The sequence below is a fragment of the Fusarium falciforme genome, chromosome 3 (assembly GCF_026873545.1).
Source record: "Fusarium falciforme chromosome 3, complete sequence".
NCBI lineage: Eukaryota > Fungi > Ascomycota > Sordariomycetes > Hypocreales > Nectriaceae > Fusarium > Fusarium falciforme.
In genome coordinates, this window is record NC_070546.1 from 1,383,635 (window position 1) to 1,410,496 (window position 26,862).

General features: G+C 53.5%; 6 protein-coding genes across 6 annotated transcripts; 2 read left to right on the forward strand and 4 right to left on the reverse strand.

Annotated features, from left to right (window-relative positions):
• Nucleotides 1-1,106: 1,106 nt before the first annotated feature.
• Nucleotides 1,107-2,750, forward strand: NCS54_00377100 (Hypothetical protein; the record flags this gene model as incomplete). The annotated part of the gene is made up of 1 exon (XM_053149329.1): nt 1,107-2,750. The coding sequence occupies one exon, from the start codon at nt 1,107-1,109 to the stop codon at nt 2,748-2,750; it is 1,644 nt and encodes a 547-aa protein (XP_053005304.1).
• Nucleotides 2,751-3,378: 628 nt separating this feature from the next.
• NCS54_00377200 (Hypothetical protein) lies at nt 3,379-5,688 on the reverse strand (the record flags this gene model as incomplete). The annotated part of the gene is made up of 2 exons (XM_053149330.1): nt 3,379-5,436; nt 5,470-5,688. 2 exons carry the CDS (start codon nt 5,686-5,688, stop codon nt 3,379-3,381), a joined length of 2,277 nt encoding a protein of 758 aa, XP_053005305.1.
• A 672-nt stretch (nt 5,689-6,360) lies between these two features.
• On the reverse strand, nt 6,361-10,352 carry NCS54_00377300 (PAN2-PAN3 deadenylation complex catalytic subunit PAN2; the record flags this gene model as incomplete). Its single annotated transcript, XM_053149331.1, has 11 exons — nt 6,361-7,222; nt 7,271-7,484; nt 7,531-7,933; nt 7,982-8,226; nt 8,275-8,525; nt 8,579-8,998; nt 9,048-9,634; nt 9,686-9,812; nt 9,861-10,036; nt 10,095-10,202; nt 10,332-10,352. The coding sequence occupies 11 exons, from the start codon at nt 10,350-10,352 to the stop codon at nt 6,361-6,363; spliced, it is 3,414 nt and encodes a 1,137-aa protein (XP_053005306.1).
• A 1,796-nt stretch (nt 10,353-12,148) lies between these two features.
• On the reverse strand, nt 12,149-13,043 carry NCS54_00377400 (Hypothetical protein; the record flags this gene model as incomplete). The annotated part of the gene is made up of 2 exons (XM_053149332.1): nt 12,149-12,835; nt 12,900-13,043. 2 exons carry the CDS (start codon nt 13,041-13,043, stop codon nt 12,149-12,151), a joined length of 831 nt encoding a protein of 276 aa, XP_053005307.1.
• A 3,079-nt stretch (nt 13,044-16,122) lies between these two features.
• On the forward strand, nt 16,123-18,523 carry NCS54_00377500 (Zn(2)-C6 fungal-type domain-containing protein; the record flags this gene model as incomplete). The annotated part of the gene is made up of 4 exons (XM_053149333.1): nt 16,123-16,853; nt 16,904-17,299; nt 17,349-17,872; nt 17,931-18,523. The coding sequence occupies 4 exons, from the start codon at nt 16,123-16,125 to the stop codon at nt 18,521-18,523; spliced, it is 2,244 nt and encodes a 747-aa protein (XP_053005308.1).
• A 3,080-nt stretch (nt 18,524-21,603) lies between these two features.
• Nucleotides 21,604-23,107, reverse strand: NCS54_00377600 (Hypothetical protein; the record flags this gene model as incomplete). The annotated part of the gene is made up of 3 exons (XM_053149334.1): nt 21,604-22,649; nt 22,729-22,887; nt 23,032-23,107. 3 exons carry the CDS (start codon nt 23,105-23,107, stop codon nt 21,604-21,606), a joined length of 1,281 nt encoding a protein of 426 aa, XP_053005309.1.
• Nucleotides 23,108-26,862: the final 3,755 nt, after the last annotated feature.

Below are 26,862 nucleotides of genomic sequence, written 5' to 3' on the forward strand. Positions count from 1 at the left end.
GTTTTCGTTCATGAAGGTCCTGCCAGTGTTCCTTACCATGCTCTAGAGGTTCGACATAGCCAGCCGTCAATTCCATGCTATGCTAACCCGAGTTTTGGCAATGCCTCCAAATGGCCCTAGGCATCCGGCAAGAGCGGCAATACTCACAGCCATGGCCTAGGTACAAGTTAGAACCAACACTTACCTCGCCAGTGTCAATATTATGTAAGAGCCCTCCAAGTTTCCACTATTAAGCAATACACACAACTTCAATCGTGATAATCTGGAGTACTTCAGGGTACCTGTTAAGCTGTGGGCATTGTTGTTGTCGAGGTTGTCACTATACGAGCATGAACTCTCTCCATTCTCGGTATGCCATAGCCATGAACTTGACAGATCCCCACTAGCTCAACTTAGTAGCGCTCTTCGTCCCAAAGGTCATCCCCTCGGCAAGTTTGTTGCAGGAGGGTTTCAAGGATCCCCAGCCTTTTTGCAACTGGACATCTGAAACTTCGGCCATACTACCACGCAGTCGCTCAGTTGACAGCGTTAACAAAACCCCCATATAAGTGGCTCAGCAGCCATATCCGACCCTCGTTTCCCGTTTGAGCTAAGCCCCGATGGCATTTCCTGCTTTCCTTTGTCTGAGGGTTGCTTCAGGTTGGTGGTCTACTTTCCCGATTAGGCAACGAATCTGTAACAGACGAGTCGAGTCGAGATCTGAGCGCCAATTGAGACGTTCGGTTACCAGGATGACACCTGAATCTCTTGGATCTTTGTTCTTTCAGGGAAAATCCCTGTATATCTTTCTAGATTTATGAATATTTAGCCTTTTTTCCCCTTTTAAATCATCCAGACTGTTTTTGTTGTTTTACTTTTACATTCAAGTCCATGCAGCCAGGTGCTGTGAGAGCCCGGATCAACGTAGCTCCATTCAACCAATCAGCGCCTGCAACCCTCCCGTGGTCCCTGGAACTTTTTTTCCCTTCAGCCAATCTAGTCTAGACTCTATCTAGCAGTCGCAGGGGAAATCAAGCCCTTTCATTCCTTCTCCTTGAAGCGACATCACCACTTCGCGGTGCTTTCTGCGTCGCAAAAGACCACCCACGACGGCGAGCCTGTTCGCCATGTCCCCAGAGGCATCGTCGGCCTCCTCTAGCGACTTCACGCGACTGCACATCTCCCCTCTCGATCCCGACCTGCTCAAGATCGTCCTGCCAGCTTCGGTCGCTTCCCAGGCGCGCAACGTCTCCTACCATACTATCGAGACTTTCCCCGAGCGCCGCTACGGTTTTGTCGAGCTGCCCGTCATGGAAGCTGAAAAGATCAAGAAGAAGCTCAATGGCGCCGTTCTCAAGGGCACCAAGCTGAAGATTGAAAAGGCCCGTCCTGAAGAGAGAGTTGAACCTACAGGCGAGCTCGACAAAGAGGATGAGAAAAAGAGCAAGAAAAAGTCAAAGGTCTCCACGGATGGATCGAGGAAGCGGAAGCGCGACCGAGACGTCGTCGACGGCGTCACCCTGACCGACCGCAAGGTTAAGCGAGGCTGGACAGAACCGGCAGACCAGCGGAGGAAGAAGAGCAAGAAGGACAAGGAGAAGGAGAAGGACGGCAAGCACACGGAGAAGAAGAAGCGGCAAAAGTCAAAGTACACGGAGCAGGAGGAGTGCCTTCTCAAAACAAAGGTGCCGCCCAACGCCGTCGCCAACATCTCGGAGGACAGCCAGCCCCGGAAGCGCAAGAAGAAGGGCAAGTCGCGCGAGGTGACGGTCCACGAGTTTGAAAAGACGACAAAGTTCCCGAGCTTTTTGAAGAACTCTGTGCCCGAGGACGCGCCCAAGACGGCTGTCGAGTACGTCGAGGGCAAGGGCTGGGTGGATGAGGATGGCGAGGTGGTCGAGACTGTCAAGACAAAGAAGGTTGCCAAGTCTACGCCCAAGAAGTCAAAGAAGGTCACGCCTCCTCCTCCGGTGGAAGAGTCGGACGACGACAGTACGAGTGACAGCGGCACTAGCAGTAGTGGTTCGTCCTCGGATGAAGACGAGGGAGAGGAAGAGGGACAGAAGCCCAAGGCAGTGCCGCAAAAGGACCAAGATTCTTCCTCCGAAGACTCTTCCTCTGACGATGAAGATGACCATGACGAATCACCTCAGCAACCTGAACACGCAACACCTCTCTCAGCCATCAAAGCCGACGCCTCAAGACCCATGTCCTCGAGCTCCTCGAGAAGCCTCACCATCAAGATACCCCCTCCCATCACCCCCTCTGCCACAAAGGTCCACCCCCTCGAGGCCCTCTATAAACGTTCCAAGCCCGACGGCGACGCCACCGAGACTCCTGCTAAAGAGCCTCAACCGTTCAGCTTCTTTGGTGGCGGCGGCGACGGTGATGATATTGAAGAGGAGCAACACGTCGAACGCACACCCGCCCCTATGACCCCCTTCACCCGTCAAGACATCGAGTGGCGCAACGTTAGAAGCGCAGCGCCCACACCAGATACAGCTCACCCCTCTCGCATGCGCAACTTCTGGGCCGACGAGCAGGACGAGGACGCCGACATGGCAGATGCCCTGCGTGAGGCAGAGCGGGAGCACGATGAGGACGACGATGAGCAAGAGGCGGCGGCCCCTGCGCCGGGCTCGAGCGACTTCCAGGCCTGGTTCTGGGATAACAGACGCGACCTGAACCGGTCTTGGATGAAGCGGCGCAAGACGGCTGCCAAGGAGAAGAGGCATCGGGAGAACAAGGCGAGGGCCAACAAGGCCGTTTAGAATATGTAATCAACGATAATTCAATACGATGACGAGATATTCCCTGCTTATACTGTCCATCATGGATTTTTTTGGATGTTGGGATTTGCGTGGCATACCCTATATATGACTTTTTATTGAGGTGCTCAACTTGTTCATTTTCAGAGTGACGGACATACTACTTAGCCTCAACTATAGATAGGTCCTTTTAATTTAGTTGCAGGTTTCTAAACTGTGTTTTCTGTTGATTGTTGCACTGAACATTGTGGTCAAAACTCGACATGAGAGAAGGAAGTTCACGAGGGTCAAACATGGCAAAGACAATTACAACATCCAATGTGAACCACGAAATTAACGAAGCTTGACTGGAGCCGTGTACTTCCTAATTCGAAAAAGTCGGACATTGGCTAAGCAAAATATAATCTTCAACTCTTCAACCCGATTCTTCACTTCTGGCTGTTGTATCAAGGCAATGACACCGATGAAATGGGCGCTTGGTATAGGTCCCTGAAGCCGCATGTTCGCCGACATGTTGCACAATGTTTGATAATTACAAGGTCTATTATCTATTCAAGGCTCGAGATTAGGGTTTTAGGTATCTCAGACTTTCCATAAACAAGAAGCTTCCTCGCCCAATGACCATTGTGCATCACGCTGGGGAACCTGCTCGGCTTGGTGTCAGGAAATCGTCTTCACAAACATGCGGCCGGTTATCCTCTGAGCAAGTGTTCTTCTTCTGGCGATGGACGTTAAGCCTGGCCCCGGTCAACGCCTCGTAAATCCCTGTTTTTTCCGGCCTCGGAGGCTCCGGCGTGTTCTTGATCACAATGCTGTCCCTTGACCGTGGCGCACTGCTTGCCAGGGTTTCTCCCTCTGTGACTGCGCCATGGACCTCACTTGACTTGCGAGAATGATGTCGGTGAAAAAACCGGTGACTTCCTTGCCTGATTCTCTCTATAAAACTGGGCCGCGTTCTACCGTGAACTTCTGTTGTCTCGTTTGTGATGCCAGCTACCTGAGTGCTGCGGCGCCTCTCCGAGTCTAACCCCAGCGAAGCGCTGAGCCTCTTTTCTGCAGCCAGAGTTGTTGTCAGCCTGGACGTATCGGTGCCTCCACAGTCTGACTTGGAATAGAAGGGGTTCTCGGCAAACAGAGAGCGGTCTGTATTGCCTGGCTTCAGGGGTAGGTTCTGAGATCCCGAGGAACTAGCCGATTCATTACCGCGGTGTGCATCAACACCCCGGCGGTACAAAGTGAACGAAGTATGCTTATTCAATTCTCCAATTTCAGTAGGTGGGCTTTGCCAGTCGCTGGTGCAGTGGCGGGACAAGAGCTTGGGGAACGACGTGATGACTGTGCCGTCGCTTATCCGTTGATGCTTCTCGAAACTTTTGTTGCACATAATGTCTGCTAGGATCTCGGCTGTGCTCCTTGAAGTGATATAATGTCGCAAGACAAAGTCGCTGTTGGCCGTTGCAGGATGGCTCTGCCGACGATCGTCCAAGGACGAAGGTAAGGGACCGTGAGTCGGGGAGAAGCAGTCTGACGCGACTCGACCATGGCTTCCTGAGGCTTCATCGTAATTTGGAGGATAGTTCTGGGCCCAAGTAATCTCGGCAACACTCTGACGCGAGACTACCGTGGCTGTGGTGTCTGTATCCGCCCCTCGAGTCTTGGTGTGAACTTTCATGTCTGTCGAGTTGATGCTCGTGTAGGCTGTCTTGGGTAGACTAATGGTTGTGGCAGGATCTGCCAATGTTCCCGACTGAGGTATGAAGGCGTTTGAAGACTCGTCAAGAGTTGGGAGGGATCGACTTCTAGCCGAACCTTTGGTACTTTTCCTTTCCGTCTCAACCATTGATATTCTCTTCCCACCTTCTTCCAACACAATCCTCACAATGTCGCGGATATCCTCGTCATCCACTAGGTATAGCCCGTTCGCCGCTGGGATATGCTTCCCTTTGCCATCGATGAAGTGGAGGTGCTCCCTCAAGTGTCGAATCATTTGAAGCCTATCGCTTACTTTCCTGACAATGTCTTGACTGACCTCGGGGCCGAAATTCATCATGTCGCTAGAGCTCCGCTCAGCTCTGTGGGAAAGGCGTGGTCTGTTGTGTAGAATAAACGAAGTTCTGTCTTCTGCATCTTGAGAATCGCGGAATGTTGAGCTAATGGATCGTGTATCAAAGACGCCGTGGACTTTGTATTCGGACTCACGGGATGCTTCCGGAGTTCCAAATGTGCTAATTGACTCGGTATCAAAGTCTCTCAGTCGTGGGGTGTCACTGCCTGTAGTTGCAGCCTTGGATGCTTCGTATTGAAGCCGATTCGGTATGGCACCCAAGTGGTAGAGTTTTGCTTCGGGGATTGATCTGAGATGCCTCTTTGTCAGGGCATGTGGAGGATGGCCGGGGCTCTCATGAATTGCAGAGTCGACATCTGGGGCTCTCTTGTCTGACTTTGGCTGTTGGGGCGTATCGTCATCTTCGTCGCACAAACTGACGTTTGACCTACGAGCAACTGTAGCAGTCATGGAGGACTCTTCTGTGGTTTCATCCGGACTATCCTGATCTGGTTGCGCATCTTCCGGGCCAGGCGTGAGAGGAAGAGAGTCACCCGCCGTCGTAGATTCCTCCGAAACTTCCAACCTCAATCCCCCCACTGCGTGAACTTTCGGGGACTTGGGGGGCGCTTCCGCACTGGCCTTCTAGACCATGGCATTTCCACTTCCATCGCTCACGAGGCCAGAATAAAGTGCTTCTTTGGGGGCAGGTTCGATCTTGACCTCGTTGTGGCCTTGCTTCTTGGTCAGAGTGGCTCCATGACCAGCAATGCCGCGCGATGAACCTCCGGCATCAAGGGTTTCGGGGTAAAGAATGATCTCGGCCTGAGGGGGAGGCGAGAAGATGTGGGGGAACTTAGGAAGGCAACGGGTCGCATCGTCGTCGTTGGCGTCCATGTTGTCGAGGCAAGTATTCGGATATACTGCTTGTAGGTGTATTCTCTGCAAATGCTGGTGTGTAGGTGAAAAGGGGAATTACGTCGGCATGATAACGGGATAGGGCGGACAAAAGAGGGAGACTGTGCTGTATGAAGTGATTGAACACGATGGGAGAAGGAGATGGAATGGGCAGAGAGAGCACCGTTCAAAGAAGAAGCTAATTGTTGGCGTCCAGGCTGGGCAGATACCTAGTTAAGCAGTCTTTCCTTCTTCACTCCGAGACGAACTGCTCGGGAAGGAGACGGGCTCCGTCGGCCTCTCGTACACACATCATATCAATCTCATCATAAGCGTTGCATAGGGTTAGACCATGATAGGACACTCGGAATGAACTTGGTTTTGCTTTGTCATGCGTCAGTATATAGCTCCCCTAGACCAGAGACAACGCTATCCACGCTGGTGTAATATTCAAAGATTTGATATTATTTCTCATTTTTATCTCTGATTTAGCTCATAGTTAGGCTCTAAAGTGAATACTCTTTATGGACTTAACTGAGCGCAGTCCTGGTGTCAGGTTTTTTGACAACAGGGTGCCAGCTCCAAGATGAGACGCCCGCACTTTCAATATGCGAAAAACCAATCACGATCATCCGCCTCATCACTCCCTGAAATCCTCCCACGATCCACCTCCTACGGTAGTGGTGATCCCTTCCCAGGGGTCCAGCTCGAGCCGCCCCCAAACGCTGACCCGGGTGTCTGGACCGGGATCCCAATGTTCCTCACTGGCGTCACCGGCTCTGTAGTGTCGGCAGGCAGAGGCGGCGGTGTATCTGACCTCGGCACGTGCGAATCATCCTTGCGAGGCGGCTTGAAGTTCACATCTCGACCCGCACGGTAAATGTCTTGCAGCATAGTCTCGAGAATCCCGGCATCCTGGAACTCGAGATATTTCTTATACAGCTTGAGGGCCGTCCGGGAATCCTCGATCGAGTCGTGCGTCTCCATCTGGATGTCTTCCTTCAAAAGGTACCACGCTAGGAACGCCAATGACAACTTTCTCAGGCGGGACTTGAGGAAAAACAGGTCGATAGTGTCGATAATCTGTGATTTGGGGATATGAATGTTGATAACTCGGAAATCCTGCTTCAGACCGTGACCTAGAAATTTGCATCCAAGATTGAGAAGAATCCACATCTTCTTGTATGCCATCTTCAGGGGTAAGAGGCTGTGCTTTGAAACTCGAGGATCTAGATCCTGTTCGGTAATTCCAGAATATGACGTGAGATAGTCGACGATTGGTTCCCTGATGGAGATATAGTCGTCGATGAATGGTGTGCCCTCATCTTCGCCCTGCCCGCGCACAACTGACGCTCGAGCGAGAGCATACACAATGGGTCGGATGGTCTCTCTCTCACCATCCGAGTTCATTTCGATCTCTGGCTGTCGCACGGCAACAAACTCGGTGTCGAGGGCAATAATGGTTTCGGGTCCAGGTGCTTCAGTTTCGGGATTGAGGACCTGATACGTCTTTGACTGCGGATCCGTAGTAGGGCTTGTGCCTGTTAGTACCGTAGCTTGAAGATGAGTAGGCGAGTTGTACCTGAAATCTTGATATAGTATCGATGTGTCAATGTTCTTCTTCCACGACATGTCGATCTTATTGTTGGCCTCCTTCACTTGGTATGCAATCACAGAGGGGACCTTCCAGGACGTATTGAACGTGAGGGCTTCTTCCGTGCTGACAGATCTCACCAAAAAGTCGTTGAAGAGATGCCATTGACTCTCGCCAGGTGCCTCGGTTTCAGCGTGCGCAACTGTATTTGATCAGTCATGAAATTTGATGCAGCTCAGGGGACTTACCATTGACCATCGAGACCAAGTGAGACTTTTGCGTCTGACCGCTCTCGATGTTGATGGCCATGCCAATCAGCGAATACACCATGATATTGTGCATGCCTCGTTGCAGATGGAGCTTCAAGTCCTCCCCTTCATAGCAAAAGAATTGGCCGTGTTCAACGATGATTCCAATCTCCTCAGGAAGCCAACCGGGAGTCGACCAAAGGATCCGATGGTCAGAATTGGTGATGGCCGTGTTGAGCATGAGCACGGCTGGGATACTGTGGATGCTCTTTCTAGTCGCTATCGTCTGGTATCGTTGACACCGACTGCACCATCCTTTGGAGGTTGTCTCCCTCTCGACGCTATTCTTGAGGACCTGGGAAAAAGTGGTTCGCGGCATCTTTGCGCCCCGACTTCCAGGTTTCTGATCCAATGTCAGTTGGCATGGCTCACGGTCACCCGCAGCACTCACGTTTGATGGATAGAGTAGATCATTGACATAGGTTGACCCAGGACGCGTGTACTCGCTTCGGCAGTTCATACACTTGATCGAACTGGTTGCCGATGTCGCTAGCACTTGATCCATGGCAGAAGATGCTGGGTTGATAGACTTGTGGTCGTGAACAATCTTATCCAAGAGGAACCGGGTCAGGCCCTGCAACATGACGTTCAAAGATGAGCCATGAGGATCCTCCTCAAGAAGTCCAAGCGGTCCGGCTAGACAGGTCAGTGACCGATTTCACTCATGTGCATAAGAAAGCATACCTTGTGGGTGACTGCTGAGCGTCTTGAGCAAGTTTGTTGCTTGGCAGATAGATCCCTCGGCTTTTTGAAGCATATCAAAAAGGAAGCCGAGTTCGCACAAAAGACAAATCTCGCTAACGCATGCGGTGGCAGCGTGTTGGAGGGCGAGATTTCGGATGATGGGAGTAAAGTGCATAATCTGAAGGAGGGAATTGGCGTACGAGTTTGAAATGTGAATCTCGAGTCCAGAATGTCGGGTTTTATTATAGAATCTGCGTCCGGTAAGCAGAGCTCATGAATAGCCATCGCTCGAGGGGGAACCAACCCAAAATCAAAGTCATCGACACCAAACTTGCTGTATTTGATCTCAACATTGCGATACATGACCGGCACCTCCGACTTCTTGCTCTCAATCTCCAGTTCGGTAAAGGGACCAGCAAGTTCGTCCGCTTTGTCGTCCGAGGTCGCAGCCTGCGATGTAGCGAGCTCGCGGGCCTTCTCGCTGAGGAACTTGGGAGCTTTGAGTCCGGAGCTACCGGCCTTGTTGACATTACGAGTATCCTCGGCCTGGTTTCTTCGAAGTCCTCGAGTGTTGCGGCCGTACAATCCAAATTCAGTGGCCTTGAGTCCGGAGAGGAATTGCGCATCGAACTTGACGGGAGGAGCACCCACATCGCAAGGTATGTCTGGCCAAGCAGATGCAAGGGTGTCTCGATAATATGGTAACCCAATGGTGTTAAAGGGCCTACTTCAGTCAGCATGAGAGCAAGTCCATATTGGCCGGGACAACTTGCGTCTCCGATGTCCATTCGATACTGGGCACAGGCTCCTCAGGGGTTGCGAAATCGATAGGAGTAGGTAAATCAACAAAGTGAAGCTTGGTGGGCGACCCCCAAAGGTGAACATAGCACTCCACATCGGTCAATGCCATCGACTCGCCAGAGGGTGCGATCTCGAACATGCTAAGATACGAGAGCACGTTGGCCTGGCGAACGTTGCTCGTGTTAGGATTCATCAGGTCCACCACATGGATCTGTCCGCCCTGGGAGACGACTATGCTTGTTGTCAGCATCCTAGGATGCATGCGCACATATGCAGCGCCGGCAGGGAAGGGAATAGGAGGCATCGAGGTCATCTTTTTGATGTCAAAGACGTTGAGGAAGGGGTCGAGCATCAGATTCTGTCCTTGGCGTAGAGAATATCCGCAGGTGACGACAAAGTCATGCTGGGCGTCCATGTCGTTAATCAAGGCCGAGTGGGCATTCCAAGTCTTGACAACTGCGAATGTGACGGGATCGAGAAGGTTGACGGAGCCATTGTTTGTTGCGGCGCAAATGTAGCGGCCGCGCCTCATGATAGCATATTGGTGTTCAGTTGGAACCTGCAAGTCATGTTAGACCGACGCATTAAATCGGAACCGATCACGACTGACTTGTTTGACGACATCACCCTTAATGAGGTCAATAACAAGCATTGTATCTTGTAAGCCAGCGACAATGATTTCTGCAGTCCCCTTTGACGTAAAACTCATACATCGTAAATCATCCATATCATCATGTCTACTCGTCATTAGAAGCCTCGCCATTCGGGATCTCGGGGTTCCTTACTTGATATGCCACATTGGCACCCCCCTCCTCATCGCCATGTGAACATCCTTGGCTCCCAGAGCCACAACACCTTTCTCGTTAACCAGTATTTGGCGAACAGGGCCATCGGCGGACGCGTGTGCTTTGAAGGAGGTGTATCGCTGAAGCTCAGTGCCATAGAAAGAAGTAACCCGGCCCTAGAATCATGTAAGCGCCGCTCTGGGCAACATCATATTTTCGATTGGCGCAACATACATAGTCGTTGCCAGTCCAGAGGAGCTCTTGCGACGTATCAAATGTCATAGTCGTAACAGGAGTGGGAAGCGCGTGCACGCCCGGAGGCGGAAACTGGATCCGGGCGACCTAGGAAGAGCCAGACCGTCAGCATGTTTATTGGCAATGTATATACTATCGCGATCGCGAAAACCAGGGCGAAAGGACGGCTTGTCTCTGCAATCCGAGGCTGGCCGCATCACCATTGGGCAGACATACCTCATCCCAATCACCGTCCATTGTGGCAGAATATCCACATTCTCCAAAAGCGCATAGCTTTAAGGAAGCGCTCTGGGTCAATTACCAGGCTGGCCAAGACCTAGGCGACAGCTTGGACTCGGAATAGAGAGAATAGAGGCGAAATGGGCGGCTGATCGGGCGGAATATCGATGTTTACGAAGAGCAGAAGTGGGATGCTGAGCTTGGAAGCGGTTCAAGGTGAGCTTGGGTCCAGCCGATGTTCTCCCGGCGGGCAATCCTCAAGGTCCTTGTATACTTGATTGGCAGGGCAACAGTGAGGAGAGAAATGCACAGCTGAAGTAAAATTCAATTGTCTTTTAACATGCGAGAGTGAAGATATTTTGCAATCAAGCTTTTGAAGTATACTCGACTGAAATTGTGTTTGTTTGCCTGGGCAGCTGGGATCAGCCACTGCAGTTACACAGGGAGGTACTTTGATGGCGGGGTGGAATTGACGCTTGCGGGGGCCACCAAGGATGGGACGACTGGAGCGCGGGAAGAGGCAAACCCTGGTCTGTTTATGAACCTGGCATCCGTGGAGATATTCATGATAATGTTTCTTCCCCGTGGTGCACATCACTGAAACAGCCGTTTGTACTTTCTAGTGTCGAAACGCCAGCTTTCATGAGTTGGAAGACTGAAGGGGTTGTCACTATCATCCCAATTCGACGTAGACAGCTTATTATCATGCCTGCATTTCACATTTGCTTATCCACGAATACCTATCGTCTTACTCTTGACGCGGCACAGAGATGGTTCTCGCATTCGATGCGCGTTGACTGGGATCTCTCGCACATGCGCCAAGCAACAACACGCGATCTGACGAGATGTGCAGGGCCGAGAACGTGGCAATCTCAGCTCTTGGCTCCAAGCCTCGCTCGATCTTTGATGAGGTCGAAAGTTCTCTTCTTTTCTTCTATTCTTCGTTTCTATGTCTTCAGCATGACGCTGTTCTATGCCAATCAATGCAAGCCGCTACCAATGAAAACACATGCCCCAAACCCCGAAATCAAGCGCCCACGTGTTCCCAAACGCCTCATCTATCATTAGTTATGCCACATGATTTTATTCCTTCAGCCAAACTCTTCTCGGGATGGTGTTGGCTGAGCTGATGGTGTAGTTCCCCTTCGGCGTTTGCCACACCGTCCAAGGGGAAATGCTACGAGGTCCATGACGCGCATGGCTCATTATTAAATATTGCAAGTTAGAACAGCGAAATCTCGCCATTTCATCAAACGCGCGCAGGAGCCCGCTTGCAGGATCGCATTGATGCTCCTCTCGTAAACGAGGTCGTGTTTCATCAACCCAGATTCGACAGGGGATCGCATCGTCCGCGGAAATAAAAACAAAGGAGGGAAAGCCGTACGCCCGAGAGCTGAGGGAAGCTTTGATCGTCGCTCGTGTTGACTGAAGGCGGACGCCATCGCACGTGTCGCCCCGGACTCAAATCGATAAGCATCGAGGGTTGTAGACTCGCGAGTCGACGAGGTCGAGTCCAGGCCAACCAAGAATTCTGTCAGCTCCTTCATGCCCCGTCTTTTCCGCCCTCTTTATCGCGGATCCGATGTGTAGCCTGGGTGTTGGCGCTAGTTTAAGTCGAACCTGTCCGTCAGCCGAATTGAGGCAAGTCGCTTGACGGATATTGGTGGGGATCCTCGTTGTCGAATTAGAGTTCCAGCTTCGCATGCGACACAGCGACGCCAAAAAACATTGACGGACGGCGGAGAGAAAGGAGGCGAGGCCAGGGTCGTAATACAGGCGCCGTTCCATCCGAGTCAGCCGTTCAATGTCGCTTCTCAAGAGACCTGGTAAATGGTAAAGTTGACTGGGAATGCATTGTTGTTAAAGCCGGGCAGTTTACAGACTGGCTCTCCAGTCGGTTCGAGCTGTACCTGCCATCGCGTCTTTGTCATCGCACCGACTTCATCCCAGAGCTGTTGAAAGCTTGCTTGGTCATGTAGATAGGCAGATCGATTGCTGGTAGACGAGGGACCGGGATGGTTCGTCCCGACTTGGCGGCCATATATCATGGCGTTTCTCGTCCCGGGCTTGAGAAATTCAACCAGTCGCTTCCCCATGTACAGTTGTTGAACCCAGTTGAAGAGGTGGAAGAAGCTGCCGGCGTGGACAAGGGTGATCTTGCCGCGCAATGTGTCCAGCTCCTTGTCCTCGGGATCCAACATGTCGCCTGCAACAAACGTCGCACCGAGCAGGTCTCGATCCTGAAAGAGGTCGTAGCCGATGTCGATAAACTTGGATTGCAGGTCTGTGCCAATTAATTGTGCGCCATCCACGCCATCAGCGCGGAACTGCCGGATGACCTGTCCAACTCCGCAGCCCAGGTCGAGCAGGACATCTCTTGAGCCGGCGACGTTGAGACGGAAGAGGACCTGCTGGTAGCGAGGGTCCTTGGGGTCGGGGATGTAGAGGAACTTCCATCGTCCAACAAAGGGGTAGCGGGATATGCACCAGGCCTTCTCGCGCTGATCATTGGGATTTGCTGTTAGTTGTCGAAAATTGGGGTACTCGAGCCAGGGCAGCACTTACAACACGGCGGATGTGATCGTCGAGGTCATTGTAAGGAATTTTGCTGTATACCTCGAGAATATGTCGAGCTGGACCGATATCTTTAGGGGGATCCTCTAGATAGGTCCAGTCTCGCATCTTCATCACATCCATGCTTAATAACATTGTGTGGTTGAAGAAGGGTTGGGATGGTTGGGTGTCCCGCGTTAAGAAAGAAAGGTGTATTGCAAGACGGGGGAGGGCTTTTTTGTCGGGGTCATTGAGACCTGAAAACCGCCGTCTGAGCTATTGAGAGATGACGACAGCACGCGAGGACGGCCATCGGACAAGGCGATGATGTAGTCTCGAGGCAAGGGGGGTTCAAGAAGAATCCAAGGGAGAGGGAAAAGACGCAGACAAAGATGGAAAGTGTGAGGGAAACGGAACTAGAACCCTGAGACAAGAAAGTGGAGGCTAACACGGGAGTTAAGAACAAAATGCTCCCCAATCCTCTTTACGTTGTAGTCTCCATGCCGTCAAAATCGACTAACAGCCCTGCTCGCCAGGCAAGGGACAAGGGTAGGGTGCCGGCGGGTAGAAGGAATGGAAGCAGGAGTTGACCAAGCAGGGAGCAGTTGGAGGACACTGCTGGGAATGGCCCCAGTGAGGCCAGTCTGGACTAGGAAAATTAACTGTCGGCGGACGGGGACGACGATGAGGTGACGGGCGGCGGAGTGATTTGCAAGGCCCGCTCCTTGGAAGGACCCATCCATTCAATGGAGGATCCATGACATTCACCCGCGCGCGAGATGCCCATGCCCATGATAGAGGCCATCTCTTTTGGCTTCTGGAAGGGCGACGTGGCTGACCGACCAGCAGACAATGACAAGGGTGCTGCCACGGCTGCAGCATTCAGGGCACCCACTCGCTGCAACCACAGTACGCGACAGCGCCCGTCGGCCAGTAGGAGCCCCCGGGGTCATGCTCGCCTCTGCAGCGACCTGCTGAAGCGTCCACGTTTCAGCGCGCGCCTGTTCTCTCCCGTCTCTCTCGGACGAACCCTTCTTCCCCATCCATCCAGCCTTTTCTCTCAGCGGCTCACCTCGACCCAGCCCGGGCAGTTTCCGATGCCAAACAAGTCGGGCGAGTCAGCGCCTCCAAGACGCGGCACCGCAGGGCCTCAGACAGAGCCTCATAATGTCCGCAGCTGCCGGCGGATCCCCCGGCCGTGTCTTACTCCGGGACGGAAAGAGACAACATTATCACCAGGAGAGCAAAAGCAAACTATTTGGTCGTATCAGGATCGCCCAACACGCCATTTATGCTTTTGCCCGGCCGGTACCGTCAACCATCAACTGTCAGGAGACCTGTCTGGTTGGCCCTGCCGTCTGGTCGTCATCACTCGAGGTCACTGAGCAGAAGCAAACATGAGCTCTTTGTGAGACAAGTCCTTGGTTGCGAACTCGTTTGTCCAAGTTGTTCAGTGGGGGTCCATCTGCAAAGGCAAGGTAGGCTATTGCCCGCTAGCCTCTTCGGAACCGACGCCGAGAACTTTGTGCATGTCAGGGGTCCATCACCACCAACGTCGTGCCGCCGGTACTGGGTCGCTTCATATCGACGTTACCAGTAGGACCGAAGCCACCGATCCATCTCTCGGCCTTTTTAGCCTATGTGAGATGCCATGGCTGGCCTTTGTTGGTAGAGGAAGAGCTGTTGTTATCTTGTTGCGGCTTCCGTGTCGGACCCGACTCTGCTAAGGCGGTGCTTGCAAACCAAACCAACTTTGCACAAATCTGCACTTTTGTCATCAACCACTTAGTAGGCTGCACACAAATCCAGAGATGGCATAGGATAAATATGTAGGGTTTCGAGCGGCTCTAGCGGTTAAAGGCAGGAGGCCCCATACAAGCGAAAGGTTATTCGGGGAGTTGAGCGATTCCCCCGGCTCTTGGGTCTTGTAATTGCTGGAAACGGCATTGGCTACCTATCCAGCTTGGCGCAGGAACAAGGTTGGCTGTGCTTGGTCATCCTGTCCAAGGGGTTCATGGTCAAAACCGGTCTGGCGCACCTCCAGCTCATGTGCCCCTGAATGTTGAATATGAGTAAACTTGGTTGTCATTGCCTGGAGTCAAGTGTTACTCATGCCTTCTAGGATCTCTTTCCAGAACGTGCCGGGAGTCATCACAAGACGGCTGGGCATTGCGATTTGTCGGATCATAATTACCTAAGAGTCGGTGGATCTAAAGCCCAAGCTTCAAATGTTCCTTTGGCACAACGTTGCAACGTGAGAGGCAAACAATCTGCGTGGGGTATTGCAGCGAAATGCTTTAAATACTCGACCAAGCAGTTGATCTGAGTGAGTCCTTGAGATATTCTGATGCTTCGCTTGAAGATGGCGCTAATAGAGTTGTGAAGTGGACAACCATTCATGCTGGCAGTCGATAGAAAGGGAGGTGAGGTATTTGGCGGGAGAGCCCACTGTGGTTCACATCGGTAGGATCAATTGAACAAACACCAGCCATGTTGAGGAACAAAAAGATCACATACCAACATCAGGAGAGTGACTTGCGTTTTCTGTAGTATATGAGTTTGCTCAATCCTTTGGCACGGATTCAGCATCAAGACAGCCACTTCTAGGCATGAGGGCAACTCCCATCTCCTTCACGTCCAGCTAGGATGACTAAGCACACCACCTCCCGCTCTGACACACTCCACCCACTCGCTGCCTGCCGAGCATTCCCCGCCGCCTCCGAAAAATTCTTCCTTCTCCGTGATCTCGTCAAAACACCCACACAGCCCGCCGACGCTCCCAAGTCATCGGGGCCGAGTTCTTCCTCTTCCGTCGAGGCGTTGCCGTCGCATCGCATTTATCCTGCTCCGATCCCCAAAAGAGAGAGTCGTGTAAGTCGCCATGACCAAGATGTAGCCCTTTGCATGTCCACCGCACGAACGAACGAGCGCATTGCCGTCGTCGTCGCGTCCACGTTGCACTCTTGCCTACCGTGCTTTCCCACGTTCACCATCACGCATATTTCGTCATCATCGCGTTGAGCCACTGCTAACAATGGCTTCGTCCAGTGACATCGTTGCGCGTCGCGAAGGGTATAGCTGGGTCGCGGTCATATCGCGTCTCATCTGTCGTGACGGTTGAGCTCAACCACCATCTTCTACTGCGCATCTATTGTGCGCCAAGTGACGATCGTACTGTCCCGTGATTAGCGCGTTTGTTCGGTTCTGTCAACTGCATCTTTAAAAGTACACCACCATGAGCACGAGTCGAGACACCGAGGCGGAGGATGCCAACATAACATACCCTTCGCCTGGAGCCGAGGCCATGGAGGCCGGTCCCTTCTACAACACCGGAGGCCGAGAGGGCGCACAGGATCACCAAGAGCACCATGAGCACCATGAGCACCATGAGCACCATGAGGCTCATCACGAGCAGCACCACGAGCAGCCAGAGCATCATGTCCCTGACCAGGTGCAGCATGTGCCGGTCCCCGAGCATGATCAGGGCGAACTGCCTCCGCCAGAGCCCGAGACTCCTCAGCAGCACATCACTCGTCCCGCCAATCTTGAAGAGCTGCAGCTGGCCGCCCAGCTGGGCCAGGGCCTCGCTGGGACCTCCATGATGCCCACCACAGACCCCAACATGAATGTTGAAGACCCCAACCTGCGGAGCATCATGCCTCATCCCGAGCCTGACCAGCAACAAACTCCGTCTTATGTGCAAGACACCCCCACTACCGACCCGATGGTGCCACATGCTATGCCCGTCCCAGTTGGCCCGCCCATGCCTCCCCAGTATCCCATCGACAACAGCATCCCACCTCGCAAGCGGTCCAAGGTGTCAAGAGCATGTGATGAGTGCCGGCGCAAGAAGATTAAGTGTGACGCTCAGTCAGATACTGGAGAAGCCCCCTGCTCTAGCTGTGCCCGATCTTCCATCAGATGCTTGTTCAGCCGTGTGCCTCAGAAACGAGGTCCAAGCAAAGGGTACATCTTCCCGATAACTCTGTTCATGTGTTTAACTGACAACGCCCCAGATATATCAAGGAACTGGCCGATCGCATTCACAGCATCGAGAACAAGCTCGAGTCAGAAGGTGCACTGAGCCAAGATGATATTGATAGGCTCTTCGTCTCGGACAGGCCACGCCAAAGTCAAGGAGAGGATTCCAACCGTAAACGGCCTTTCTCGAGTATCTCGACAAACGACTTTGCCACGCCTTCACGCCAAACACCATGGGGCTCGGAGCACCGGATCCAGCCGTCCCCTGGGACATCGGAGGGATATGCTCCTTACAGCACGAGCTCGTTGGCTCCCCAGCCTACCGCCATCAAGACGGATGAAACACCCTCTAAGCCCCCCATGGCTGCCATGGACATCACCATGTCTGACACCGGTGAGGTGACTGATGTCGATGAGGGCATGCTGCACAGGTAAGCAAGCTTGTGTCTGATTTGGGATCCGCAACTAACAATCTCGTAGCTACCTGTCGAGCGTCCAGCCAGTCTATCCGATACTGCCAAGCAACAAGAGCCGGCTGCAAGCTCTCCTCGCGCAATGCCCGTCATCTGTTCAGACGGCATTTGTCAATGCTCTTCCTGCTGTGACATCGTCTGGTGGCGATACAAAATTGGCGAGTGCTCTCCTCAACGAGTGGGAGAGCAACGAGGCATCGCACACGCAGGCCACTAACATTGTCCATGCACAAGCGCTGTTGTTGCTCATCATTGACGCTGACTGGCGATCATCTCCAACTCTTCCATTCCTGCTGGCTCGAGCCGTCGCGCTGGCCAACTCGATGAAGCTCTGGAGATATACCCCCATGGAATCAGCGTCAGAATCAGACTCTGATGATCAGCTGTGTGTGCGGATATGGTGGTCCCTGATCCTCATGGATCGCTGGTATGCGGCAGGCACAGGAAAGCCGGCGCAAATACCTGACAGTAGCGTTGTCGCGCCCCCTGGCCTCGAGAACATGCTCGGAGAAGTGTGCTTCTATCTCGTCCGTAAGTGATAGCAACTGTTGTCTGAATGCGGGTCTTTGAATGCTAACATTTCAATCAGGACTGTCGAAACTGCTCAACCGTGTATCACATGTTGTATCAACACTTCAACCTGGAGCATCAACAACAGAGGAGCCGATGGCGGCGATTCTGGTGGACTATATCGAGAACTACAGGGAAGACTTGCCAGCACATATTGAACCTGCCTCGCACCCCATGGTTCACCTCGCGTACTGGCATTGCAAGCTCCTTGTGACTCTACTAAGGCCCGGGGCGACGCCAGCCGAGACGATGTGGCCTACCAAGGAGTTGGTCAACCTGCTCTTCGCAAACGGACACCTGCGCAGCCCCCTGGTCAACCACTTTGCTTCACTGGTCTCGATGTCGTTAACGAAGCTGTGTAAGATTGACAGCTCGCGAGAGGAAGCGACACAATTGATCAAGGACATTGCGGAGAAACCCCCCGGAATATGGGACGGCGTCCGTGATAAGCTCTCGGAGCAGACGCGCCCAACGTCCTCGGTGGAGGCAACGGCGAGCCAGGGTCTCCAGCACCTGGCGGATCTCGCGACGGCACACGAAGGCATCGCCCCGGGAGGTGATGACATCGCCTTTGGCCCGTCGCTGGCATCGGGGTATCTGGATGTTGCATAGGGAAATATCACGATACGGAACAACGGGAGTGGGAAGCGCTGTACGAGTAATATGCCCCTATATGAGATTTATTGCTACAACGAGGGCATGCTGTATTGAATGAAGGGATGATGCCCTGTATATGGGTAGATGGCAGTAATAGGTATTGCAACATGGATATTGTATCCTTCACTGAGCGGGAGCAGAAATGGAACCCGAGAGATGGAAGGGACCTAGGCCAGATACAGCCAGGGCTCAACGTCTGGAATTGACTTTTGGCCGGCATTCAGTTCGATGCAAGGTCGTCATAACTCTAATCCCCATTCAATTACATTACACACGCCTTTGAGTGTATCGAGTAAAACAGGAAAAGTGTATCCTCGCCCACCCCAAGACCCTGATTGTCCAGTGCCGTGTTGTGCCTGATCTGCAGAATGAAAAGAAGTTTCTGCCACAAAACGTCGCCCGATATCGCAGGTTTGTGATTGGATGACGCCAACGACGCGGACAGTTGCTCGTTTCAAAGCATGACTCTCTGAAAAGATGGCTCTAACATGACGAGGCAGACTAGGTAATAAGCTAATGGCTAGCATTGGGGGCAATTAGCAACTTGTCGGGCGGTCAGTTGGGGAGACGCCGTTGGTTTTGGTTTCCCCATCGAATTTGGCCTTTTTTTGCAGGCCTCGATCTTGATCCGATCCAATCCCTGACGTGGAGAAGAAAATAGGTCCAACTGGGGAATCAGGAACAAGATGTGACTGACTTGTACACCCCTCCATCTGCAGGTGATATGAGAAAGAAGAGAAAAGAAAAAAGGATCTGGCCCAGACCCAGGTTCAAGTCGGCTGTTAGCTGTACCTGGCCGGCCCGGCCCCGGTCAACTGACCTGTCTTGTCCGCCCCGGCCGGGCTCTTGTTTCGAGTACGGGGATCGTCGTGAGAGAAAGAATGCCGTGCAGCTCCGTCTGCGTCGCATCATTGCCCGAGGGGCTTGAGGCGGCAAAATAACAGAGCAGACATGGATTGGCCTATCTGTTGGGAGTTTGGTAGATGAAACTGTTAGCTGGAGCTGTAGCTGTATGAAGGGCACTTCATCTTCTCCACCTGCTCCGTACAACTACAGGACGGCCCAGAAGACGGCGTTTTCAACTCCCGAAGGATAAAAAAAAAAAAGAGGATCTTATCCACACCAGATGGGCTTTCTTGGGTATTATCCAATACTGTGAGGGCTGGTTCAGCCTTGGATGACCATGCTTAGCCGCCGCACCGCTTATTCGCCTCTCTTGATGCCTCCAGGTCACGTATACGTATGTACGTCTCAAGTCCCAAAATCCCCATCCACGGATTTGAGCGGCAAACAATTCGAGATGGTGCCCGGTGGGGCAGCTGGCCTTGCTGTTAGGTCTCCAGCCCCCCAATCTCCATTCGTCCTCGTCCAAAATCTTCATGACAATGGTCGGGCTTTGATATGAGAATGGCCAGTAAGCCCAGCGGGCCCTGTACGTAACCAAAGACACATCAAACTCACCCCCAAGATGGCATGGTCTTGGCACCCACCGAGCTATTCTGAGGTGCACGTCCTCGTCTCCCCATGATTCCAGGGATTCCAGACCGGGGTCGAACAGGGTGTAAGAATATGGGGGGAGGGGGGGAAGATGGGGGAACAGTTCAGTGGCCAGGACAGGGCAGGGCAGGGCAGCGTGAGCGTGGCGGCGCACTGGGCCACTCTCTGACCTGACACCCCCAGAGAAATGAGAAAACCCTACGGTCCATACGCTCGCTGCTTCCGCCCACCCAGACCACGATGCGCCAGAACCCGGAACACAGGGCGCCTGTTCTGTTGGAGAAGCACCCTTCTTCGCTCAGGAACCCCAAAAACGAGGGGAACTTGTCGGGTATCCCATCGGGATTTCGGTCCATCCGAGCACTGATCTCCGGGCGTCCGGCGACGGACTGTAGGAGGGGAGAGGTTGTACAAAATGTCTGATATCTAGCAATACCAACACCAGCGTCTAGGCCCGAGGCAAGCTCGTCGAATGAGGTATGCTAGAATGTAATTAATCCTTGTCAATTTCGTCACCAATTGCGTGCGCGCACGTCGACGGGAACGGGACAGTTTGTGGTGGTGTTGGCTCATGGACCTCGACTCGGCTGGTCTTGGTCCTCAGTCATATGTCTATTGCGTAAAACGTCCTCGCCGAGTACTGTTTTTCGTAGCCGGCTAGTGTCAGGAGGCAGACAAAGTAAATAGAGAGTAAAGAAGAATGACGAGCAACAGAATAACGTCGGTGCAAGAAGAATAAAGAAGAAAAAAACACCTGACAATCAAGTCTATCTCGACCCATATGTGCAGTTCATCTCATCCCCTCTCAATCTTGTATGTGTCTGATCTGGTCTCGATCTTCCCCACGCACATGGATTCGCATGCATATCAACCAAAGCGGGCGTCGTAGCTCTGGGCGTCGTGTCATGACATGGCCAGCCAGGTAACCTGCCATTGTCCATCCGTCTTTCTTTGCCGTCGCTTCAGCACTCGACTCTGGGTATCCGTATCCCCCGCCTTGGTCTCGCATTCTTTCGCAAACTCGACTCAGCACATCAATTCCGTTGCTCTTCCTTCTGTATCGGCCAACATGATATCGTGCGTCCTTGCTTTGTTTTCGTGTCCAATCCAAAACACCAATCACGCCTGTACCACCCGTCCCAACCGCCCCCCAAATGAAATATATAGAAAGGAAATAAAATTGTTGATTGTCATGACCCAAAACTGGTCTACCTCGTCGATGAAAACGTCGTCTGTCATCATCATCACCATTGTTGGAGCCCGAGAGGTCTGTCGATGCGGACGAGACTTGACTCCCGCCGTGTGTGCGCCGACTTTCGGTTTTCCAAGGTGTTTGAGCGTCTGTCTCGCTCATAGTAAAAACGTATGGATTTTGTTGGTATTCGCTCAATTCAAGAGGCCATGCCCCTCATGGCCTCCTATCGTGTGGTATTTTCAACGCCTTCCGTTGCGTTGCCCGAATGATTTCAAAACTAAAAACCGAAAAGGGGTATTGGTATTGTAGTGTACGCCATAATATTCGAGATCCCCCAAAATCTTCACATGTCCCAGAAAGTGGGCATCGAAGAAGGGCCGAGGTGATCCGGGCTTTCGTCCATGGTAGTGATGCTGCGCTCGTTGTAATTGGGCATCCAGAAAGCAGGGTCGTCCTCGACCATCGAGAGACCTGCGCCAGCCATTGGGCCACTGTCGGCTCCCTTGTAGAAGCTGTCGTAGTCGATGCTGCTGAGGTCAGCTGAGCTAGCCATGAGGCTACCGCTCTGTCGCATGAAGCTGTTGCCACGACCGAACCCGTCGAGGCCGTCAAAATCGCCTTCACCTCCAGGCAAGAAGTCTTCAACTTCAGATACCTCACCCGAAGTCGAGGTGGTGTTGGCAAGATGGGGCAGTTGTTCTGAGCCACTGCCAAAGTCGAAGAGACCGTTGAAGCTCTGAGTTCCGGCCTGGCTGTAGCTTGAAGGGGTGAAGCTGTCGCCCTTCATGTCTGTGAGATCGTAGTGGCTCCAGTCTACTGATGTCGCGCTCAGTCCCGCGCTGTACATGGGAGCATCTGCCTCCGAGTTGAACCCTGATCCAAAAAGGTCAAACGTGCTGTTGGCCATGTAGGGAGGATACTCGATGCCCGACAGATCCAGGGGAGGGAGATTGCCGTTGAGGGTTTGGAACCCTGTTGCACCGCTCATGAGCGGCGAAGCAGTTTCCGACTTGACTCGTCGCTGCTCTCGGGTCGAGGCGGCACGTGCCCGGCTGCTGGGAGGTTCTCGAGTGCCCTTCAGCATGCTATCGGTGCCGAGGCTGCCAGTGCTGTGGGCTGAGTTGACCCTGTTGAGCTGGTAGGGGCCACACTTCTGTGAGACTCGGCTGCCCCGGTGGGCAGGTTTATGGTGACCATTCTGGTCAAAGGTCAAGACACCGTCCGAGTGAACGGTGTTCGCTCTTCGTCGCCGGCCCGGGGGCTTGGGACGGCCGGAAGCACTCATTGTCAAGGACTCTCGCTCCGAGTCGGACTCGGGGACGGTATCAAGAGCAGGCTCCTTCTTGAGAGAGCAGCTGCAGCGGCCGCCATGGTTACAGCAGCATGTCTCTGCGAAAGGTTTAGAAAATTTCAAATCCATCATGTCTCCTCAGGTCCATGGTCATTGAGGAGACGAGAGGAAGCTCACCGGTGTGCCCTTCGACGGTCGGCTGCAAGTGGGCACATTTGCTGGTTTTCTCGCCGCAGTCGCATTTAACGTGAGCGGAACGCGACTTGCGCATGGCGCGACAGTGTGCGCATTGGGATACTGGTCGACCCTTCTTATTTATATGCTGAAGAGGGCGGTCTATAGAGCACGGGATATCAGCAAATGCTAGCATATCAATGAGGCCCGAGGACAGCGGGGCGGCATGGGAGAGGGCCCAGCCGTGGGACGACGGTGACCATGGTTCAAAACGGGAAACATGTTCAAGAAGAATCGATGACATACCAGAGTGTTGACAATTGCTTACACGATGGCCGCGAACGCAAGCCTCGCAAGCATATTTCTCTCCGTCAATTATCATGTTGGCGGGGGCTGTGACTTGGCAAGGCTGGGAGTCGGATCGGGAGCTGAGCGGCGGAAGAAGTTATTGAAGTGCGAAGTAGTTTCCGTGTAGAGGAACGCGACTTCGTATGTTCGGGGAGGATTCGACGAGTTGTATGAAACTAGTTGTCGAAATTGTTGGGGCACCGTGTTGTCTTGTTAACACCGACCTCGAGGGGTTGCTGTAAGTGTTCCGACGACACAGGTAGGGATGGCTTCCACGCTAGGTGCTGTGGGATAGGGATGGGGAAAACGGGTCGAGAGAGCTTGGAACACCGGACAGTCATAAAAACATGTCGCGGCGGAGCTGGAGCAGGAGCTGGAAAAGGCTGAACGGGCAGACTGGGAGAAAGAGAAGAAGCAGAAGGCAATAAAACTTTTCGAGGGCAAGTTGGACAAAGCCAATTGATGAGAGAGAGGAACGGGAGTGGAGATGCGCCGGCCGGTGGGTGGGGATTTTTCCCTTGGAGAGAGCAGAGCCTTGGGGTCCTTCCTGTGAAGGTACGGTACCTAGCTTTGTGGCCGGGTTGGATCGCTGGCTAAACTGGGTGTGCGAGCGCGGGTGGGTGTGGAGGGGAGTGCGCCGTAGGAATGAGTGAATGATGGATGGGCGGACGAGGTCGGCGGCAGGACCGGGGTTCTCTCAGTCTCGTGTGTGCAAGCGGGTTTGGCGCCTTCAGCTCGGGGGCCACCTAGGGTCGATGTCGTCGACAGCCAAGACCAAGCCGCCTTGCTGGAGACGTTGTGGGTGGAGATGTCGGCCCGGAGGGTCGGAGTGTTGGAGAGGCTTTCGTTTCGCGTCGTTCGTCGACCTGGTAGCTTGGTGACGTCGGCGGCCGGTTCCAACAAAAGAGCACACCGCACAACCAAGCGCGCACCCACAGGAACACACCGTACTCTCACACGCAAAGGAGCGAGATGGGAGTGCGCGCAGAAGGTGGGAAGTCGAAAAAGCAGAGAAAAAAGAACCAAGTTCGAGCAGAGATGATAGCGAGTCGGGCATGATGCTCTTTATGAATCTCGATGGAACGGGTGAGCCTGACCCAGGTCCAATATTCTCGACAGCGGTATCACGCCCCGGCGGGCGGCAAGGTCACAGCGGGCTCTGTGTCTGTGAATCAGTTTCTTGGCCCCCTTGGTCCCTTGCCCTGTCATGGTCCCTTGATCATCCCGTCAAATCGAATCAACTCCCGACCCAAACCCCATCGCCCGTTATGCTTTGATTTCTTGCCTCCTCGCTGGTTGCGTTCGCCTGAGAATGGCTGGCCTCTTGCCTGCCCGCGGCCGGCCTGCTCCTCTGCCCACAATCCCCCAGGCCCAAGACCCCGAGGCCCTTGCCCGGAATAGCAAGGCGAGGCGTGGAGGCGCGGACACGGGCACGATCGAGGATACTCGGCTGTACAGTGTGTGGGACGAATGGCGCAAGCGGCGAGTCGACCGGGCTGGGGCGCCGGGGTGGGAAGCGTGGGCTGGAACAGAGGACAAGGGTTCTGAAGTGAACATGACGAGCGTGTCAGAGACCATCACCACGACAAACTGTCCAGTGGTCCGTGGCCTGTGGCCCATCATCCATGGCCCGTGGGTGAAGAGTGGGATCAGTCCCAAGTGAGGAATAGCGCCCTCTCACTGCTCTGCAAGGGTTCAGGTTGTGACATTGGAGAAGCATTTGGGCGACCGGAGATGAATGATGTTGGCTGCCGGCTTCCTCTCCTGCCAGATCTACTATGGCAGCTCGTTCAGGTGTTTCCGAGGACGTAGGGGCAGGTTCCTCCCTCCCGCTGAGGGACAAACACTGTCGCTGGTGGCCTCCGCCTGTGGTCGGAAATAGCCAAATGTCCTTCAACAAGACTCCTTGGAAAGCAGTGGAGCTTGGGGACGGTGGGATGGTGGCTTTGTCCACCATGGTGATAGTGGATGGATCATGGAGAACGAGCGAGATTGGTCAAGGCTGAACTACGGTGGAGTTGACGGACTGCACAAAGCGAGAAGGAGCAGCCGCAGCACAGCACAACGCATGGTAAGTTGCTGCTTCCTTCCACTTCGCAACGCGGGCAGGACAGCACATGCTACTACGATGTACGTACTGCCAGCATCAAGCGCGAGTTGGAAGGAGCTCGTCCCGGTTTCACCTACCGAAAAGGAGACGGCAACGGGAAGACGGTAATTAGTATGGAGGGATGATCGGAATTCCAATCGGATATGCTTAATGGGAGAATCCGGGCTCGTGGGAGAATCTGACTGGCCGATATGAACTTGTCAAACAGCCACAGCGTTCTTCCACCACGTTGCAGCCACCTCGAGTCAGCCGAATCCAGTTCAACAGAGCCGCTGAACCACCGTGGAAGCGCTGGACAGTCAGGCCTCTGCTTCAAAGCAATGAGAAGCCAGGCGTGGCAGCAGATGTCGAGTGTTTTCTGCCAGAATGCCAGTTGTGACTCGGCCCGTCAGATCCAAGGGCAAGCCTGTGCCCCCGCGAGAGCCGGACATCGGATGCATCTCAGAGACCTGGCACGCAGGCATCGTCGTGTGCTTGAAGACATGCCCTGCCCTGTGCTGCAGTGGACGGAGCACCTCCCACGGCACTACAGCATCGACATCTCACACTCTAGCGGCCGTTGGCTGGGGGCTTGGGGCCTGGGTCCTGCCGGGGACCTGGAAAAGCGAATCAACCACAGCACGAAAGGGCCAGGGCAGGGTCAGGGCAGGGGAAGCCTGAGATCATTGGCCGGACCCAAGCTCCAGATACGGATACGTCTTTCATCTAGGCTTCCTCTCGAGGCAATCTAATCGCGGATTAGCTTAGCGGCTCCAGGTGGTGAAGAAGGGGAAAAAGTAAAAAAAAGTTTTTACGTACATATCGTCACCGTCAACGGAGCGTCTTCGGGACGATCCATTCAGACAAGACATGCAGAAGATGGTCGGTTTCTACTCGGAAACTCGCTGTGCTCTTACTCTAAAGCTACCACCGGACCGGGTTCATTAATTAATTCGCTATTGACGTCCTCGGTCAATTAGATCCCAGCATGCACCATGTAAATTGCTGTCGAAATGCTCCGTACAAGCGCAGATGCAAATGCAAGGCTCTGTGCCACCTGCCGGACCAGAGGTAGGCAGGTAGCTCCAGCCAGGGAAGGCGCCTCTCGATGCTGCTCCTGTCTCGGATGGACATGGACAACTAACAGCACCTTCCCTCCTACGTACGTCTACAGCTCTCCTCTCACGGGACCTACTAGCACAGCTTTGACTCCACCAACAATGCAATGCCTCTCCACGTTGGCTTCGTCTCTCCTCTCCAAAGGGCGCGCGCTCACCCTTCGACTACATCCGTCTTTTATCCCGAAAGATCATGGATTCGATGTACGACCCTGGACCTTGGCGGAAACAGCACGCCCAAGAAGAGACGAGGCTCGCCGCCGCCCCTCCCAGGATTGATTGGATCAGATTCGGGTTCTGCATGGTGCGGCAGCGAGCTGCAAGGTTCATCATGGTCAGCCAGCTGTTGCGTTTCTCTAATTCTGCCTTTGTTCTTTGGACATGCGCCCTGTTTTGCTTTGTTATGCCTTGACAACATGTCTTGGCACTTGTGTTGTTTCTGCTTTGCTTTGTGGCATCTGGATTGAATTGCTTTGCCGTCTGATACCGTCGCTTCATCATCGCCGTCTTGATAATTGCTGACTCCATTTTGCCGCAGGCAACGACATCATCGTGCTTCCAAGGACCCTGGTCAGCATGTCC